Source organism: Chenopodium album, chromosome 1, assembly GCF_948465745.1.
Source record: "Chenopodium album chromosome 1, dcCheAlbu1.1, whole genome shotgun sequence".
NCBI classification, from domain to species: Eukaryota; Viridiplantae; Streptophyta; class Magnoliopsida; order Caryophyllales; family Amaranthaceae; genus Chenopodium; species Chenopodium album.
Window position 1 is genome coordinate 59,476,779 of NC_137834.1, and position 21,412 is coordinate 59,498,190.

General features: G+C 35.9%; 1 protein-coding gene across 1 annotated transcript; it reads right to left on the reverse strand.

Annotated features, from left to right (window-relative positions):
* Positions 1-344: 344 nt before the first annotated feature.
* Positions 345-21,123, reverse strand: LOC145556669 (uncharacterized). The gene is made up of 7 exons (XM_081618327.1): positions 20,454-21,123; positions 19,418-19,681; positions 1,811-2,327; positions 1,520-1,719; positions 1,303-1,415; positions 664-804; positions 345-572 (listed from the first exon to the last, which is right to left on the reverse strand). The coding sequence occupies exons 1-7, from the start codon at positions 21,015-21,017 to the stop codon at positions 503-505; spliced, it is 1,869 nt and encodes a 622-aa protein (XP_081474453.1). The 5' UTR covers positions 21,018-21,123; the 3' UTR covers positions 345-502.
* Positions 21,124-21,412: the final 289 nt, after the last annotated feature.

A 21,412-nucleotide genomic window follows, 5' to 3' on the forward strand; every position in this document is an offset into this window, starting at 1 on the left:
AAGAGCACAAGTGTTTTAAAAATTGAGATTAGGGCTTTTACAAAGAACGGTTCCTTAGGAATTATATTTTTTAACCCCTTATTATAAATATATATACGGGAGTTTATATTAGGGTAGCTAACATTGCGATGCGCCATATACAACTAGTCATGTCAGGAAAACTCTTTTAATTTAGCCTTATAGGCTTATATTATAACTTTAGTTGTGGTAGGATTAATGAAAAAAAATTATATAAACAAATATTTTTAGAGGTATATAATATAAGTACACTATTTTTAATAAGGGTATATAAATAAATAAACTTTTTAGAGGACATGATTGTCCAAACACTATTCATAATCATGTTAATTCAAACTTTTTTAAAGATAACGTTTACGTTATTCCTTGTGTCAATACTACATCTTAATTAGGTTTTTATGTACAAATACAATGACATAGGGTGAATTCTATATACACCAGCCATAGCTTAGGCTTCTAACTAATGTTTCTTTTGCATAAGGTTTTATCTGCTTATATAAGACTCAATTTGAGATAAATCGACATTTTTATCTAATCCGCTGTCAACAAGAAACCTGAAAGAAAAATATAAGCGAAATTAGTAAATAGCTTACAATGAGGCAAGGAGAAGTGAAAATGTTGGTCAAGCTAAGTAAGGTTTCATACTTATCCATAAAGATCTTAGTCATGGATCGGCAACCTCCAGGAATAGACGATTGCATGTTCACTGCAATATTTGGATTATGAACACTCTGCCTCAAGTGCACCCAACCTTGTTCATTTTCCTCCTTATCCAATACCTTCACCCTGCAATGTTTATTTTGTCAGTTGTTTTACAAAAGTTCACAACATAAAGGTTTGTAATAAATTATTCGCAACTGCCAAATAAGGCACTCTTTGTAATAGCAATGTATCTACTACCACAACTTTGGAATATAAGGCACTCTTTGTAATAGCAATGTATCTACTACCACAACTTTGGAATATTTTATATCTCACAAATAATACCCCAAAGTTGCGAAAAATTTGGACCGGAGGTAGTATATAATTTTAGCTTCTATACTCAAATAGTCAAAAGAGGAACTCACTTTCCACTAACTCTTACTTTTTCATGTTTTTAAATTACTACTATGATTGGGAAGATAGAAAAAAATTAAAAAGGATTTTATGTTGCGATCCTAAGAGAAATGAAGAAGTAGGAAAGAAAGTCCCTACTCCTAAGGGAAACGACTTTATACAAATTGAGAATCATACGCACTGCACAAATTCCAAATTTAGTCTTATATGAGTACATGCTAGATATACCTGTACATATGAGCATCAATAGCTGTTGGATTTTCGTTCAAGTCTACAAGGCAACCTTCGCCTACCCAACAATCTCCACATGAATCAAGCACCCAACCCTCTATTTTATCATCCTGATTGCATATTCATATATTAAACAACAATTAGTATTGATTAAAATCATCACTAACAGCAACTTAACAAGTTAAGCATGATTTTTTAATTTGTTACTTCATACCTCCGCATATTTTCGAAAAGTTTCAATGACTTCGACTGCCTTTGCCTTAGCATATCTTGGCTCTGAAAGAACATCCATCCTTAGCTCCACAGAATCTACAGGATCTTCAAGGTCTTTGATGAGGCTTCCTATTCCTTCACTTGATCCCGAAAGCCTCATACGAACCATTTCAATAATGATCTTGACAACCATATAAGCACCTAGCATACAATAACAATGTTAGTTATCATGCAAAACAATGACTAACAAATAATGCTCAAGTCATTAAGCAGTACATCAGTCAATAATTACCATCGTCGAGAAAGTAATTCTCCTTAAGAGCACCATGCCCGGAAGTCTCCATCATTAGATGAGTCTCAATGCCGTCTTTATTCAACTGAACACCCTTATCAATAACATTCCTATACCCAACTCTATATAAACAATGCTTTCCCCCACAATTAGTGATGAACCTCGACAGCCCAATGCTAGTCCGAGCATCAGTCACAATGGTTGTTTCAGGATGCTCTTTAAGCACAATAGCAGATATTAGTGCTATCAACTTGTCACCATTGATAGGGTTTCCTTTGTTGTCAACCAAACCACTACGATCAACATCAGTGTCGAAGACAATTCCGATGTCAGCCGAGTTTTTCAGGACTGCAGCTCTTGTGAAGGCCATGGCTGTTTTATCCTCAGGGTTAGGAATGTGGTTAGGGAACATACCATCAGGGTTAAGATGTAGTGATCCAAATGTGTCTGCTCCAAGTTTGTCTAGCACATCATATGTAAAAAATCCTCCTGAACCATTTCCAGCATTTACAATGATCTGCAATATATTCAAGTGTTTTCATGTAAGTATAAATACTTATGGTTATTGATTTTGGATATTTATCCTCTTAATTCATAATTTTCGTTTATGAAAATACAAGTATGCTGTAATGTACTGTAGTATGTTTATATACTGTTCAAAATTTGATTATTTTACTTCTATATGTTGGAAATGGTAATGCAGTCTGTTAATTGCAAGGCCTGACGATCCGCACTCATGGGGGATTAAACGTTCCAAGGAATACTCGTGGCCGACTGGGTGGGCCATTGCCTGACTGGGCCCACCTAATTTGCTTGAGTGGGTTTGTTTATTTGTATCCTATTTTTGGGATACATATAAAATACGAGTATTGTCTACTTCTTTTAATAATTAGAGAAAATTGTGAAAAATGATCTTTTAAGTGGTCGACTTTTTGAAAAAGGACCTTTTCAGTGAAAACTTGTGAAAAAGGACCTTTTAAGTTGTATTTTGTTTATAGGGGGTACTTGGGAAAGCCTGCGACCTTACGTGGTGGTTAATGCCGGAGCTCCGACGTTGACTATCACGTGTTAGTCACGTGACTTTTTTTTTTTAAAAAAAAACCCAAATTTCCCTCCTTTCCCGACCTAATCAATGAAAGAGTTAGGTCGGGAAAGGAGGGAAATTTGGGATTTTGTTGTTTTAAAAAAAATCACGTGACTAACACGTGATAGTCAACGTCGTAGCTCCCAGCATTGACCACCACGGAAGGTCACCCAAGTACCCCATACAAACAAAATGCAACTTAAAAGGTCTTTTTTCACAAGTTTTAACTTAAAAGGTCCTTTTTCAAAAAGTCGACCACTTAAAAAGTCATTTTTCACAATTTTCTCGAATAATTAATAACATAGTATTATTGAACCCAAAAAAAAAAAAAAAAAAAAAAAAAAAAAAAAAAAAAGCGCAAGCCTACCCCTTTGATATCTGAACCGTTCTTGAGCAATTCCGACCTTCGAATTCGGGTACACGAATTATGAAGGTCGTTGTGTAAAACTTGGGGGGCGTGCGTCACTAGGATACTTGTACCGGTGATGGCGTATTTCGCTTCTAAGTCAGTGGGTTCTAAACCACTGCACGGCACAACTGAAGGAAAACAGGTATTTGTTTCGAGTATGACGATCGAATTTGTTTCAGGGAAGTTCTTGATTTGTCTATTTTTATTTATGGAATCAACAGGTATTTTTCCAATAATTTAAAAGCGAAATAATCATATTACATTGTTGATTTCTTGAATTTGGAGATCCCATGAGAAATTTGGAGCAAGCGGATTTGATGATATTCAAGAACCTTAATTATGAGACCATTAATTTAGTCGGCAGAATATGAATTATGTATCCCAAGGATAGGGATTGAATTTAATAAAGGAAGTCCATTTATAATCTTATACAATTAGTTTTAAATTAGGAGTTCTTGCGATTGCGATCGAGTTGCTTTGGGTTTTGTGCTCTCAAAGATTTTGATCTGGTGATTGTTCGACGCGGAATTAAGAAAGTTAAATCCTTTAATATCAAATTATAATGAAGTGGCTTCATTATTTAATTCCTAGAAAGTGGAATTTTAATGGGTAATAATTGACAGAATTAATTTTCAAGGAACAAAACCCACTATAATGGTTACGAGTAGTTGATTTGAGTCAACGAAGATAAATCCTAACAAATATAGTGGATTGGGCATGCCGGTATGTGTAGACACCCATTTGTGTCTCCCCAAAACCAAAATCAGTGATGAATACCTTTCACGTCGAATCATAATCGGATGAAACGAAAGTGTGGAAAGGTCTAGTGTTGCGGAAAGTTTTTAATTTCTTTTCTTTTCTCTCTGTTTTTGAAAACTTATTTTAAGAAAACAGCCAATCCAGTTTGGTTGGTCCATGATATGGGTCCAATAGTAGTGTAGTTGGATGGGGCTTGCAAAGACCTTTCCAACGATATATTATAAGCCCAATTTCGATGAATATTGAGGAAGTTATGGCCAATTTACCAAACTGGGCCCGGTTTGAGCTTTATATGCGGCCCAATGATCTAGAGGAGGGCCTATTATTAATTATCATTCCTAAAGCTATTAGGATTGATTATAGTCTTCTAGAATATTCTAGAATGTTCTTTTAAATCCTAATGGAGTTAGGATTGATAATTATGTTTTAAAGAGTTTGAAATTGAATAAACTACTCCTTTTAAGAATCCTTGTTTTGTACGAAGTGGAATATATTCAGATTTTATTTTCGTGCCTCATAATATTTATCCAAATTTTATATGGTTGGATAGATCTTTAAATTATCTTTCCAATGATATATTATAATATTAAATCCGAGTTATAACGAAAAAGATATGAATGAGACATGAAACTTTATCCAAAACTAACACCCTTCCACTATTTTGGCCATATCTTTTTATCTACAAAATATTTTAATATGATTCTAATTGGGTTGGAAAGTAGAAATTAAGAGCTTTCCAACGACATATTATATGCCTGGAACCAGGTTTGGCGCCTGGCGCCAATAAGCTGGTGCTGGTGCTGGCGCCAGCTCTGTTTTGTCTGGCGCCAACCTCGTTTTGCGTGCGCCAGACTATGTTTTGTTAATTTTATCTTTTTGGCTGATTTTCTCTATAAATAACGTATTAAAACTCCGTTTTCGATAACAAGATTTCATCAATTCTTATTTCAATTCACCAACTCTCATCAAGATTTTCTTGATTATTTCATCCCTCTCTCTTTCCTTTTCTAAACTTTGTTTTCACATACAAAATTCCGCATTCGCAAGACTTAGATACACCTAGCCATATTCGAAGTTGCCTTCGCTCTAGACGTGAAAGGTTTAATTTCTGAGGGTTTGGTCCCAAATCTCTATTTCAATTATTTAATTTAATTGTTTTGATTATTATTTTCCTTGAAGATACTAACGTGTGTATTTTGTTATTAGAAAGAGGTACGAGGCATCAAAGTAAGTACTTTATTGGTTTTTATTGATATTATGATGTAGAAATCATGTTTAAATTGCTATTATGATTCCTAATATCATGTTTAGGGAAAAGGTTATAATATCAAATATGTTTATTATGATTCCTGCGATGCCTTTTATTCTCTTCCTAATATTTATGATTGTTAGTATCATGTTAGGGTTAAAGATTTGATTTTTATTGCTTAGTGACATGCTAGGGTTTGTTATTAATCTTGTTAGTATCATGCCTAGGATCTTGCTATTTTTATTATGCTTTAATATTAACATGAACATGATTATGATTATAATTGTTATAATTTATTATTATTTTAATGATGATTATTTTATTTATGATGATTATGATTATGATTATTATTATGATATGATTATTAATTATTATTCATGATATTAATTATTTATTATGTTGCTTGATATTTATTGTTATTGCTTGAGCACTCCTTTTATTGCATGTTTAAAGGGAATTTGTACTTGTAATCACGCTTAATAAGATAATTAATAGGGTTAATTGTGATTATAATTTCAAGTGATCGCCAATAATAGATTTATTTGTGCATTAAATTCAACTAACATAGATTAAACAGGTTTAGGGTTAAACCTAATGATTGTATGTTAATTAAAAAGCGCACATGAATACGATCAGAATAAAGTAGAGGCCTATTATTAGGGCAGGTTCAATCTCTTTTAGGTTGGATTTGTACCATCATCCCCGAACCCTTATTTGGTTCTAGACCTTATGGAGTTGACGATCTCTTGGATCGTTAAGGGGTGTAACCTTCACCTCGTGAACGGTTTACAAGTTCCTTAAAAACTTGTATGCGACTCTTTTGCTCTATCTTCTTCCCTTTTGGACGCCACCGTACTTTAGTGTATGATCACAGTGGGGTTCAAGCTAGTGGGATTTCAAAGGCTTGAAATTATTCCCTACACTTTTTGGCGACTCCACTGGGGAGGATTTCTATTTTAATTCCTGAATTTATTTCGGCAATGATTTAGAATGAGTGGATGAGACTCGAAAAGTTCTAAGTATTTCATGTGCGTAATTTTGATTAACATTATTGTCATATGCATAAAAAAAATCTCATTGGAAAGACCATCCGTAATGAGTTAAAAACATAGGATTTTACACGTAGGAAATTTGAGAAATATCTTTTACAACTAGGACCGAAATAACACCGCGCGAAACTGGAAAATTTTATCGAGCACAGAAAGCTGGTGAGGCATGTGGGAAATAGCGTCAGGAGCCAGAGCTTGGCGCCAGCATTTTAGTCGTAGCGCCAGACGCCAGTATTGGCGCCAGGCGCTACAGATAAAAGCTGGCGCCAGTCTCTGTTTGCTGGCGCGAATATCCCCCAATACCGAGCCAGAAATATGCGTTCTAATTTCGACCGGTTTTTCGTATTGTTTGCTCGTTCCTACTTCCGGATTCAATTTTTTCTCACTTTTCTGAAACCCATATGTGTTCTACATATGGACATAACCCTCTAAGAATTCATGCTCCATCTACCCGATTGAACGCTCCGTGCAACAAAGGGTACATCCGAGATGTTGAATTCACCAAACCATGGAAGCGAGTTTTTCTAAAACTCGCGGTGTCCCATCCACTCGCGCCAACCTTTCACAGTTAGGCTTCCGCGCGGTGCATCCGGACAATTAACCATGGACCCTCTATTGACTAAACCATATTCCGAACTTTAGAGAACTAGAGCTATGGTTAGGTTGCCAACTCATTGCATCATATTGTGCCTACCTGACTAATTGTGCATTATTTGTTGTGCATACTCTATGTGATTTTTCCTAAACGTTTGTTTGACCTGTGTTAAGACTAAATAAACTGATTAATGACTAAAGGACTTTGTTTAATTAATTAATTAATTAATTTGAGCTAATAAATAAACATAAAATCGAGTCATAGTTCCTTTAAGTCAACCAGGATTTTTATTCCCGTGTACTGCACAAATGTCAACTTGTTTTGGTCATATATGGAGTTCTAGAAAGAACTACGAGTCGTACGACTTATGGATCTGTATCCCCGAGTTTTTTCTTTAATTTGGCGTTGGTTTCATCCCAATCAGAGTCGCAGATTAAAAGTTATGACTAAAATACCACAGTCTGTCCAGTTTAATACATATACGTGAAGTCTTAACTTAGTCTTTGCTTGAGTCTAGTTACATAGTCTAGCCACATGGTCATGACACGAGTCTTAACATGTCACCTACACTCCCTAGTCTTATCACACACTTTGAGTATACATCACCATGGCCATGTCTTAGGTTCATGCATGAGTCGGTCTTTTCCGTCATTTGAGTTGGGGGGTACATTCTATTCCTAATTCTTCATATCCCTCCATCTAAATCTTCTTTCACATTCTATTCCAATTTTTCTTCACTTCCTCCATCCATTGCATGTTGAATAAAGTTTGAGTCAAATAATTAACAATAAATATCCCCAATTTCCTTTTCCACAGTACTTGGTCGAGGAGAGAAGGGCGATTAATCAAGGACAACCTCTTTATTCAGGTCTAGCTTTTTGATAAACCGATTCGTCAAAAGCGGAAGGCTAAAAATATAATGGCAACTCAAGAAGAAGTCAATGAGCTTAGGAACCAATTGGTTACCATGACTGAAACACTGAAGCTCCTCACACTTAAGGTCGATGATCCCGTGAAGCAACAACATATGGATCTCATGCAAGAGAGTCTAAGCAAACTATCTAGTGACTATAAATTTCAGGGCATGAGTTCACAAGGGGTCTCGCTGGACAAGGAACTTCTTCCGCATAAGTTCAACGCCACTGACATCCCTAAATTTAAGGCAACAGATAACCCTTACTTCCATCTAAGAGCTTTTGAAACTATAATGAGCATTAAGGGTATCGATAAGAAGGTTTTCCCCTCTCTGTTCCCACTATCTCTTGAAACCGTTTGCCAACAATGGTTCTTCTCCCTTGACAAGGAGAAAACCTCTACCTGGGAATCAATAGTGAACGCTTTCGTTGATAGGTACAAGTGCAATATCCAAGTTGAAACCGACCATAGACAACTTGAGATGCTAAGACAAAAAGAGAATGAAGGCTTTACTTCTTTCTTTAATAAATGGAGGGAAACTTCCGCCAAGATGATTGAGGTCCCCACCGAAAAGGAGTCTGTGAGGATGTTTATCAAGAATCTCCAAGAAAAGTATTCAAAGCACTTAAAATATCAACACAACTTGAATACTTTCAAGGCCGTTTATGACATCGGAATTGAAATCGAAGATGACCTCGCAAAGCAAAAAGATACTAACAATAGTAACCACGGTGGCTGGAAAGGAAAGAAGAACGACAATCCTTCTTCTTCCGAAAACGCCCACTCTAGTAATAATGTTAGTACCTTTGACCATAATGGTGTCTTAGCCATGGACAATCAAGGATCTAAAAGGAAACCCAGGCGAGAGTTCACACCCATTGGAATGACCTACGATGCTGCTTTCGATCGTCTCTATGATTGAGGATTAATCAAACCTATTGGCCCTACCGAGGATCCAACACCAGAAAATCGATCTTCGAGATGGAATCCAAACTCCTATTGCAAGTACCATCGAGGGTGCGGTCATACTACTGATGAATGCTATAGGTTTCAAAACCTCATTCAAGATCTCATAGAGGAAAATAAGATCCCATTGCCTCTAGCTAGCGAGAAAACTGAGTGATGATGAAGCGAACAAAACAAGACAAGAGGCGAGCTGCAACGACAAGATTTCATGACCTCTTTTTCTATTTCTTTTTCATTTTTTCCTTTCCCCAATAAGTCTAGCATAGGCACTTTTTTTTCTCCTTAGATTTATTTTGTAGGATCATTATATATTTCCTTTTAATAAAAATGAGCATTTATTCTCTTATATATGATCATTTCATTACATTGCATTTAAAAAAAAAAACAGTGTCGAATTAAGCACAAGGTATACTAATGATTTGAGGCACCCCTTGTAGCCACATCATATCTCCTTTCGCCCTTCAATTATACAATCCTTTCTTCATAAACCACTTTGAGCTTCGTCTAACGATAGACCTTTCTTTTTTCAACCTACATCTACCTAACCTTGGGATGGGATGGTGTGTAACTTATGCAATTTTAAGAAGGCTTGAGTAATTCAAAAGATAGAAAAAATAGAAAAAAATAAATAAAAGTGTACAAAAGGGTAAGTGTTCCAATGTCTTTGATGTGAAAATATCTTCGATAAGAACACGTCTCAGATTGCGTCTCTTATCGAGTGCTCGGTACCGTGCCTGAGAAACATGAATGCCAAGTGAGTGATAGACCGCATGATCGGGATTGCCCACACTTATTAAAATAAAATAGATGCTAAAGCAAAAGATGAAAGAGAGCTAAAAAAAAAGAGTAGAAAACCTCAAGCATAAAAATACAAATATTCAAAAGCAAGGTTGCACACCTTAGGGGCTTATCTAGGGTCTTGAGCCTTTATCCCCTTCTTCTTCAAACCTTTAGCCTAACCACGTTACAACCCTTAAAAAGACCTTTTTTGAGGTATACACACTTGTGCGAGGTTCGACTAGAGCTACGTTCGGCCTGATTCCTAACGGATACGTAGGCAACCTCACATCGAGGTGCGGCCGTAATAAACATGCATTCATATTCACATTCACACACTTACACCATGATCATATCAAGGGATCTCCAATGCTCATCCCTATTCACTTAGAGCTAGACTTGGGGGCTTGATCCCTACATCATTAGCTTACCTAGCCTAAGAGTCACCACCATTTGACTCTTTTCAATAATATATTTTTTCACACACTTAGCTCTTGCGGCCTAACTTTAGTGTCACTATCACACACATCACGCATACATGACCAAATATATTTCCCTTAGGAACCCTTTGTCACGAAATCTTAACATAACGATGAAGCATGCCTTGTCACATCACTCATCACTCATAATTGTCATTACATAGAAGTATGAAGTGCTTAGCCTCCGTGCCTAAGTTACCCAAATACTTTCATCATGGAGTCAACCATTGAGATAGCCTAGGATGGATTAATCCTTGCACCTTGAGAGATAGTATCGAATGACATTTGACTAAGCTCGTTCGACATGCACCTTCAAAACTTCGATTCTTTTTCGCGTCTTTCTTTTTCGGGAGAAAGTCGGTACCCTCCACAAAAATGACGGAAAATTTTGCTTTTTTGCATTTTCGAGTCGCATAATCAACACTATGCCCACACGGGTCATGAGTCACAAGTGTCATCTCACTTTGAGTCGAGTCAACCTCGAGTCAGTCATATCGAGTCAAGTTTATGCCTTGAGTCGTGCTAAGTCAATGAGTCAAGCAATGCTAAACATTAGGTCAACCCTAAGATGATTAAAAAGATTGGCAAAGTTCTATAGTCTAAAATAAATACAGGTGCAGCAGAATAGGGAAGACCCTACTCCAATTCTTGGCGCCAGAGATATCTCAGCAACGACAGAGCTCGAAGCCTCTCAGAAAGGTGATTTCGACCTCATGCAGCAATTTCGGGTTCCTTGGTACGCCAGTTAGCCCCTATAAGCAATTTGACATGATTAGTAGTCGGCTCGATTACAATCGTAGTAAGTGATTGACCTGACAAAAAATCGTCTCACTTAGCTTAAGCGCCTAAAACACTAGCTCATTACAATCGGTTCAAAAGCAAGAACTTAAAAGACAATATTTCCAAATATGGATTGTCGCGCATTCTTATTAAACGACAAAGTTTTCCAAAAATTGGATTGTCATCCCCAACTGACAATATTTCCAAAAATGGATTGTCGTGCATCTTCTTCAACGACAATTTTTCCAAGATTGGATTGTCATCTCTGGAAAAGTTTCCAAGCGTGGATTGTCGTGCTCCTTCTTTGTTTGGCAATTTTTTCCAAGTTCGGATTGTCATCGCTGGCAAGTTTTCCGAAATTGGATTGTCATACACCCAGTTCCCTATAGCAAAATTTCCCAAAGGATTTTTGTAGGTTTCTATTCATCATAAATATCGGCAAAAGTTCCTCAACGTGGATTGTCATTCATTTCAGTAAGTGGCAAATTTTCCCGAAGTGGATTGTCGGTCGACTCTTTTTTGCAAATGTTCCAAGACGCGGATCGTCAATAGTGGCAATATTTTCCCAAAAGGATTGTCGCATAGCGTTGGCAAATTTCCAAGGTGGATTGCTTTCAAGAGTTATATTCCAAGATGTGGATTGTCGATCGTAGCAAAATTCTTATGAAAGATTGTTACGAAGCATTGGCAACTTTTCCCAAAAATTGGATTTTGGCAACTTTCCCTAAATCGGATTGCCATACATCATACAAGAGTTGTGTTGGCAACTATTCCCAAAGAAAAGAGGATTGTCATCACAGCAAAAGCACCGACATACTGGTTCACAAGCAACAAAGCGTCGACGTACTGACATAGCAGCATTAAGGATAAAAGCAGTGATCTTTTCGAAGACTATCACAGCGGAAATTAGAGTCATATAAAAAAGAAGCTCTTTGTTCAGAGACGCGTGAACATATCAAAAAGAAGCTCTTTGTTCAGAGACGAGTGAACATCGAAAAAGCAAGGGGGCGTTCCCTAGATTGTGGAAAGTTGTCACAAACAACTGAGGATTATTTCAAGAGAGATAATCTTCGATGGTATTCCCTAGGATGTGGAATATTATCAATGCGGATGAGGATTGTTTCAAGAGAAATAATCTTCGATAGTGTTCCCTTGGATGTGGAATATTATCATAGCGGAGGAGGATCGTTTCGGGCGAAGCAGTCTTCTATATTGGAAGCAGTTACAGGCGTAGCGATTTTCAAGCGGGATGGCATTCTCTAGCTTGCAGGAGGTCATCAAAACAATCGGTTACTTTCAGAGACGTGTGCTCAACGATGCAAGATACGCGTTTCTTAACTCTTTTATCTGTTTAACTAACGCTAGTTTTGCAGGTATCGGCGTTGCAAGAGTGATTTAGGATCGCAGAACGTTCTGAATCATTCTCCGTCCCTATCGCTACTTTGACTTTTGTTTTCGAAACTCGCGTTTCTCCAAACTCAGTCAAAGTGGGGGCTTCTGTAGACACCCATTTGTGTCTCCCCAAAACCAAACTCATTAATGAGTACCTTTCACGTCGAATCATAATCGGATGAAACGAAAGTGTGGAAAGGTCTAGTGTTGCGGAAAGTTTTTAATTTCTTTTCTTTTCTCTCTGTTTTTGAAAACTTATTTTAAGAAAACAGCCAATCCAGTTTGGTTGGTCCATGATATGGGTCCAATAGTAGTGTAGTTGGATGGGGCTTGCAAAGACCTTTCCAACGATATATTATAAGCCCAATTTCGATGAATATTGAGGAAGTTATGGCCAATTTACCAAACTGGGCCCGGTTTGAGCTTTATATGCTGCCCAATGATCTAGAGGAGGGCCTATTATTAATTATCATTCCTAAAGCTATTAGGATTGATTATAGTCTTCTAGAATATTCTAGAATGTTCTTTTAAATCCTAATGGAGTTAGGATTGATAATTATGTTTTAAAGAGTTTGAAATTGAATAAAACTACTCCTTTTAAGAATCCTTGTTTTGTACGAAGTGGAATATATTCAGATTTTATTTTCGTGCCTCATAATATTTATCCAAATTTTATATGGTTGGATAGATCTTTAAATTATCTTTCCAATGATATATTATAATATTAAATCCGAGTTATAACGAAAAAGATATGAATGAGACATGAAACTTTATCCAAAACTAACACCCTTCCACTATTTTGGCCATATCTTTTTATCTACAAAATATTTTAATATGATTCTAATTGGGTTGGAAAGTAGAAATTAAGAGCTTTCCAACGACATATTATATGCCTGGAACCAGGTTTGGCGCCTGGCGCCAATAAGCTGGTGCTGGTGCTGGCGCCAGCTCTGTTTTGTCTGGCGCCAACCTCGTTTTGCGTGCGCCAGACTATGTTTTGTTAATTTTATCTTTTTGGCTGATTTTCTCTATAAATAACGTATTAAAACTCCGTTTTCGATAACAAGATTTCATCAATTCTTATTTCAATTCACCAACTCTCATCAAGATTTTCTTGATTATTTCATCCCTCTCTCTTTCCTTTTCTAAACTTTGTTTTCACATACAAAATTCCGCATTCGCAAGACTTAGATACACCTAGCCATATTCGAAGTTGCCTTCGCTCTAGACGTGAAAGGTTTAATTTCTGAGGGTTTGGTCCCAAATCTCTATTTCAATTATTTAATTTAATTGTTTTGATTATTATTTTCCTTGAAGATACTAACGTGTGTATTTTGTTATTAGAAAGAGGTACGAGGCATCAAAGTAAGTACTTTATTGGTTTTTATTGATATTATGATGTAGAAATCATGTTTAAATTGCTATTATGATTCCTAATATCATGTTTAGGGAAAAGGTTATAATATCAAATATGTTTATTATGATTCCTGCGATGCCTTTTATTCTCTTCCTAATATTTATGATTGTTAGTATCATGTTAGGGTTAAAGATTTGATTTTTATTGCTTAATGACATGCTAGGGTTTGTTATTAATCTTGTTAGTATCATGCCTAGGATCTTGCTATTTTTATTATGCTTTAATATTAACATGAACATGATTATGATTATAATTGTTATAATTTATTATTATTTTAATGATGATTATTTTATTTATGATGATTATGATTATGATTATTATTATGATATGATTATTAATTATTATTCATGATATTAATTATTTATTATGTTGCTTGATATTTATTGTTATTGCTTGAGCACTCCTTTTATTGCATGTTTAAAGGGAATTTGTACTTGTAATCACGCTTAATAAGATAATTAATAGGGTTAATTGTGATTATAATTTCAAGTGATCGCCAATAATAGATTTATTTGTGCATTAAATTCAACTAACATAGATTAAACAGGTTTAGGGTTAAACCTAATGATTGTATGTTAATTAAAAAGCGCACATGAATACGATCAGAATAAAGTAGAGGCCTATTATTAGGGCAGGTTCAATCTCTTTTAGGTTGGATTTGTACCATCATCCCCGAACCCTTATTTGGTTCTAGACCTTATGGAGTTGACGATCTCTTGGATCGTTAAGGGGTGTAACCTTCACCTCGTGAACGGTTTACAAGTTCCTTAAAAACTTGTATGCGACTCTTTTGCTCTATCTTCTTCCCTTTTGGACGCCACCGTACTTTAGTGTATGATCACAGTGGGGTTCAAGCTAGTGGGATTTCAAAGGCTTGAAATTATTCCCTACAGTATGGCAGCAAGATTTGGGTTTATTAATGTCTCGTGTTAGGTTTGGACGAGAGATTGCATCAGTGAAGGATATATATTTCTTAATTTTCATTACTGGTGGCTCATTAAGAAGAGAACTTGGGATCAACCGGTTTCGAGAGTATGATGCCCGTGTCGAAGGATGCAGCTGCGAGTAGTGATTACCAAGGCGCGTCCCAGCCTCCGACTTTCTTTCTCGAAACAGCGAGATTGATGATGTTCAGTGCCAGGTTGCAGTTGGCTCGATGATAACATGTAATTAAAGGCTATCATGCTCATACCAAAGATCAGGGAAGTTTCTTCTCATTTTATTTTGTGTTAATTTCTAACTCTTCCTTATATAATATGTTTATTATATGTGCCCCAAGTATGTATAATTTAATTTTTATGATGTTTTGTTTAGCAATGTGGGGGGTGATTTGAGTTAGATTTTGTGACTAACTAGTAAGTTGGTTTTACTCATGTTTGTGAGCATTTTTTAGGAGGAAGATTTCCATGAATGATCCTTTTTTCTCTGACTATTTCTTAGTTTTATGAGTTGCAAGTACCTTTCCTCTACCGTTTGATTTATGCCTTGTTTTAATCATGTATCATTATGGGCATTGATATTTTTCCTAGTTGATCAGGGATGTTATTAGTCAATCTCTTAATAGTATAATAATGTGAATTATTTCACTAATCTTGGAAGAAATATTTGTTGAGCATGCATGGAGTACATTGTGATAAGCTTGTGATGTTCCTTGTTGGGATTTAGAATTATTGTTGTTAATTCTTGTGGTTTGTTTAGCTTATCTTAGAACTTGAATTGTGTAGAATTGCTAGAGGACTAGCAATTAACCTCTCTTGTTGAAGGTCTAAGTGTGACCGGTTTTTCCTCCATGCTTAGAGCAGAAGTGAAAGGTATGATTTGACAAGGACTAGTAAAGTTATACTAGTTTAAATGTTATGGACTCCACATGAGGTAAGAATAGAAAGTAAATTTCGTATGTCTTAATTGTAGATTATTTATTCTGTGAATATATATTTGTTATATGGGGGTAGCCTTATAGTTCACGTTGTTATGCTATTATAGTGTTGTTCACCCAAGTTGTTAGTTGTCTTTCCCTGATACTTTGACAGGAGTCATGTTTTATTATCACAAGGTGTGTGATCTGATATGGGGGTTTTGTAACTTTGAAGTATATTCTGTAAAGTACATTTCATATGGCATGAGTGAGCAGTATGTAAATGTGTGGGTGATATATATGTTAAACTATTAGCTATGTATGTAAGTTTGGTATTGACCCAATTTTGTTACTCACTAGTGTTATGAGTTTGTCTATTTTGCAGTAAGGTTGTGTAAGCTTCCTAGCATGATTGACTAATGATCATGGGATTTGTTAGTGATGCAATCATATGAGACAACTCAAGGTATGATGTATAACCTTCATATATTAAATTAATTTTTGCAGTTAATATGGTGAGTGAACTAGACAAGTCATGTGGGGGTCAAGTATGAAAGTATGAGATGATGAGATGAGTGGTGTGATTCTATATGGTAAGATCATTGAATCGACCAAGGGATGTCTTGAACTCATTCTCACTATGTAGAGAATTTAATATGGTGAATATGCTGATTATCTTAAAACCACAGTTGTTGGGTGTGGATTAGCTTTGATGTTTGATTCAATATGCTAATGATTTGCAAATAATTTGGTTTAACATTTTAATCTTGACATGATGTAGCTTTGTAAAAAGGAATTTGTTCGTTCACTTAATTTGTCTAGATAGCATTGTCCAATTGTTGTTGGAGTTGGAATGATGCAGTGGGCAAAGATTAAGTAAACAGCAAAGATTATGATTACCCTGCCAGTGTATGTTTTTACAGGTTGATGGGTTGTACTCTGTTTGAGTTAATTACAAAGCAAGTGTGACACACTATCCAATAGGAAGCAAAGATCATTGCAATCTAGGGATGATAAATTTCAAAAATATGAGTTATTGCAAAGTGAACTCTTGAAGTTTGTCCATTGTGGGGGTAAGTTGATCCTCTTGTTCATTACATTATTTTCACAAGTGTCTTTGTGTGTGTTGTCAGGAACTACGAAGGTAGTGACAAAATAAGACAGGGCTTGTGGAAATGGTACTCCGGTGAGAATGTGTAAAAGTAGGAAGAATCAAGCAGTTCCTTACAAAAGGATGGAGCACAAGTAAGTGCTTGATCGTTAAAGGGAATGTATTTAAAAATCCCATGTGGTGTTTCATTCCAGTGGCGAAATGTAAGATAATGAGTCTACGCAATTGAGGTATCTGGTTCGGTAACCCTCTAATTTTTATGGTTATGAGATGTCCTGCTAGACATACTGTTTGATATTAACAGCTTGAGTTTTAGTGCTCTTAATGTGTCCATGGCATAGGTTGGGTGGTCAGGTGAGACAATTTACATGGATGCACCGATGTGCTTTTAAATTGAATTTTTATCTGATTGAGTCTGGAGCCTAGTTTGGTTGACTCATTGTTATTTTACACTGTTGGTGTATGTTGAATCTAACTCTTTGGAGTGATTTTTTGACCAGGTGATTCAGAGCAGGCTGAGTGTGGATCTTAATGTCATTTGTCCAGATTATTCTTTGAATATGACTGATAATGACGTCGATGTAGAGGTGAGCATACTCTTAATACCTCTATCCCGGTAATTAAGAGTGAGGAGTGATGGTGGTCTTAAGTGACCTAGACTGTCAGCTCTAAGACTGCTTGAGTAGGGAATGTGCAGTAAGAGGTACTGAAGAGATGGATTGAGCGTAGCTCTTAATGGCTCTGGCCCAGTGGCTCAAGAGTAGGAAGTTATAGTGGTCTTAAGTGATCAGGAACTATTAGCCCATATACTACTTGAGCAGGGACCGATAGAGACACCGAAGTGTTGAGTACATCTTGCCCGAAAGCTCGTTGAGCTGCGGCTAGATGGTGCACTTTTTAATGTTGAAAGAGGATGAACTTAAGTGTTCCTAATGTCGAAACTCTGATGCATGAATAGTCCTTGAATTTGCAAAGTATTGTGAGTTGCACATATTTGCATGAATAGTTCTTGGATTTGCAAGAGTGTGAGATGAAGATCACACGGAGACACCTGCGTGAGTACGAAGAGTGGCACTCTTTTAGGAAGGATTGGGTGTGATCCTTTTGAAGTACTCATAAGATCCCAAGTGTAGCCAAGAATCGCGGAGTTGCTCGAGCTCTAAAGTCAAGGTATGTGTTCCCAAGGTCCCTTCCTCGCCTAGGAGTTCAAACCTTTGGATACTCACTAGGGAAGTGTTGAAAACCTTGTGCACTAATGTGTTAGTTTAAATCTTCGGATACTAGCATTTAAGTACTGAGACTTTCATTTACTGTTCAGATTTCATGTTGTTAATCCGCTTGCATTAGTGGGGGATTGTTGGAAATGGTATTGCAATCGGTTAATTGCAAGGCCTGACGATCCGCACTCGTGGGGGATTAAACGTTCCAAGGAATACTCGTGGCCGACCGGGTGGACTATTGCCCGACTGGGCCCACCTAATTTGCTTGAGTGGGTTTGTTTATTTGTATCCTATTTTTGGGATACATATAAAATACGAGTATTGTCTACTTCTTTTAATAATTAATAACATAGTATTATTGAACCCAAAAACACAAAAAAAAAAAAAAAAAAAAAAAAAAAAAAAAAAAAAACAAGCCTACCCCATTGATATCTGAACAGTTCTTGAGCAATTCCAACCTTCGAATTCGGGTACACGAATTATGAAGGTCGTTGTGTAAAACTTGGGGGCGTGCGTCACTAGGATACTTGTACCGATGGTGGCGTATTTCGCTTCTAAGTCAGTGGGTTCTAAACCACTGCACGGCACAACTGAAGGAGAACAGGTATTTGATTCGAGTATGGCGATCGAATTTGTTTCAGGGAAGTTCTTGATTTGTCTATTTTTATTTATGGAATCAACAGGTATTTTTCCAACACTATACAACTATGGAGTAGTGAAAATAAAATCGAAAAATTTTATGGGACTCTATTCTAGGTCGTTTCATGTGAAAAGAACAAGTCTTTAGTCTTTTTTTTATTTCATATAGTAAAAAATTTGACTCAAATTAAGATAAAAAGGTGAAATAGTCATGGAAGTAGACTTTTTTTTTTTGCCTTTTGTTTTAATTCAAAATAGCATATAAATGTCTATTATAAATTCACTGGGTTTGCGTGCGATTGGCCAAACCATGTGATTGCTTGTAAGAAAATAAAGTAACCCTTAAACACTAACCGAGTAAGTTTCTACAATACAAACAAGGTAATCCCTATAATATTGAAGAAATAAACTCTATAATATTGAGTGAGTAACCTTTATAACAGTAATGAAGTAACCTCCATGATAATTGGACACACTGTTTGACCGCTGCATCTAAGACTTTGTGTTATAAATTTTTTTCTCTTGTAGTTAGCTAGAGGAGCAAATAATTGGCTCAACATATCATACAAATTGTGTGGTCCGTATTCCTAAGCTAGTGTAGCATGTGTAGAACTTGCATTATCTACAATCGACAGTACCATGCAAATGTGCGAACCATATAAATTGTCATATATCCACAAACACCAAATAAATTGTCATATCCACAAACACTTGAAATAGCAAGGTGGGTATCATATTTAACTCATTTTAAAACTAGCTTATAGGTAAGTTTTTGGTAAGGAAAAGGGCCCACCCGAGATAATAAGGGAAAATCCCCAAGTGAATTTGACCATATTTTTAACTCTAGCCTATTAAATGTTTGGAAGTTGGATAGCTAGCTAACGAAAAATGAAAAGGTTAAAAGTACGTACCTGAAAACCTTGAAGGGGCGTGTCGTAATGAGTAGGATGGTTGATTCTCTCCTTGATAATGTCTCGGAGATGGCTAGCATAAGCACTCATGAGATTTACTTTAATTGGAGGATTGTTTAAAGTCAAGGAAACCTTGGCTTGCCTATTAGCATACTTGCGGGCAGCTCTGTCACATAGCTCTTCCACCTCTAGAGACGTAAGCCCTCCTCTTTTTGTGAAAAATTTTAAACCATTTCTAGTGTATGGTAAATGTGATGCTGTCATCTGCAACATAAATAGCATAATGATCATGTAATTAAAATTTATGCATGAGTCACTTCGACATTCTAGATTATAAATGGTACCAAAAGGTAAGTCAATTTATCCCAAGTTAACAGATAAGGCCCCTAAAAGTGTCACTAGTGGGACTAGGAGATACATTCTTTACCTCTAAACCGGTTCATTTTTTTCAACTATGTTTAAATGTGAAATATAGTAGTTAAACCATATGAAAGATAAATGATATCACCCCAAAATATAGACAATATTATCATACTCTCAAGTTATTTTAAAATTATTTCAAATAAGATTGTCACCCCTTTCAAAATTATATATCTCTATGATGAAACTAGCTAGAACTAAGTATGAGGTTTAATTTTTAGTATAAAAAATGAACAACAAAATTGATAAATATCACTTCAAAAAAAGAATATTGAAGCTAGCTTGTTATATTTTAAAGATTTTTTACTAAATGTATGTTTTAGAAATCAAAACCCAATTAGCTTTCTAAGGCTATATCACCAAAAGCAATTTGTATATTTTGTCAATTAATAAAAATTGTCCATAGATAAATTTGCATATTATTATCCATAGACAATAAACTATAGATAACATGACTTAAAACTTTCTGTATATTATTATTAATTAATATTTATTAAATTAGTTATGAAGTTTTTTTTTTTTTTTTTTTTTTTTACAAAAGCGTTATAAAGTATTTGAGAGTATTAATTAATGTGACAATAAATTCCGAATTGAAGATGTACGTAATTGTATTTACCATGATAGAGCCATGATAAGAAAAATCAGGCAAAACAGTGCTCATAAAACAAGCTGGTGTAGTAGCAAGACCCATATCAAAACTCAGACAACCAGCTCTAGCAAGACCAGCAAACACAGCCACACTCAACACCGCACCCGTAACTCGAGGATCTCTTCCTAGTGACACCTTAACAACATCCACACCTTCATTCTCCTCCTCACCATCTCTTAACTTTGATATCAACCACTCTCCAAAACTCTCCGCAATGGCCTCCACAGCAGGCGGCGTAAGGTCAACTGTTCGACCCTTCTCACCCTCCAATGCCACCCCTCGAATGTCCGACCCATTCTGAAGCCTCTTTATTCTTTCTATATCCTCATCATTGGTCAACACATCCGACGACAAAGAAGGAGGTGCACTTGACGAAGATCTAACAAAAATGGCATTGCTTCGAGGAGGGAAGGATGGTAAGTTAAGGTTTATTATGGTTTGCAATGGTTTATTCCTCTCTGGTAGCCATGGAAAATGAAGTTTATTCGCGTTGCGATTTAGTGTGAAAGTTGGAGAAGATGTACAGGCCATGAATTTGGAAATAAGAAGAGATGTTGTATATTATTAAACAAGCTAAGACACCTGGAATGAAGGTAGAAGTTATGATACTAATATCTTTGAAGAAATCAAATGAGATACTGACCAATTAAACCAGAACCTTACAATATTTGAGTTACTATCCATTAAATGTGCAAATATCTTGAAGTAAACTGACAAAAATATTCAGATTTTTTGCTCTCTTTCATATCCACGGATTTGTAATAATTTGCAAGCTTATGGCTTTGCTCTTGTTTTCCTTTTTGTTTTGGATGTTTCTACTATGGTCCACTTTATTTGGACCATCACTATACTTAATTATCATTGGTCGAATTTTTAATTTTTTTTTAACCTTGGTCAAACACTATTTTTAGTATTTTCCTTTTTTA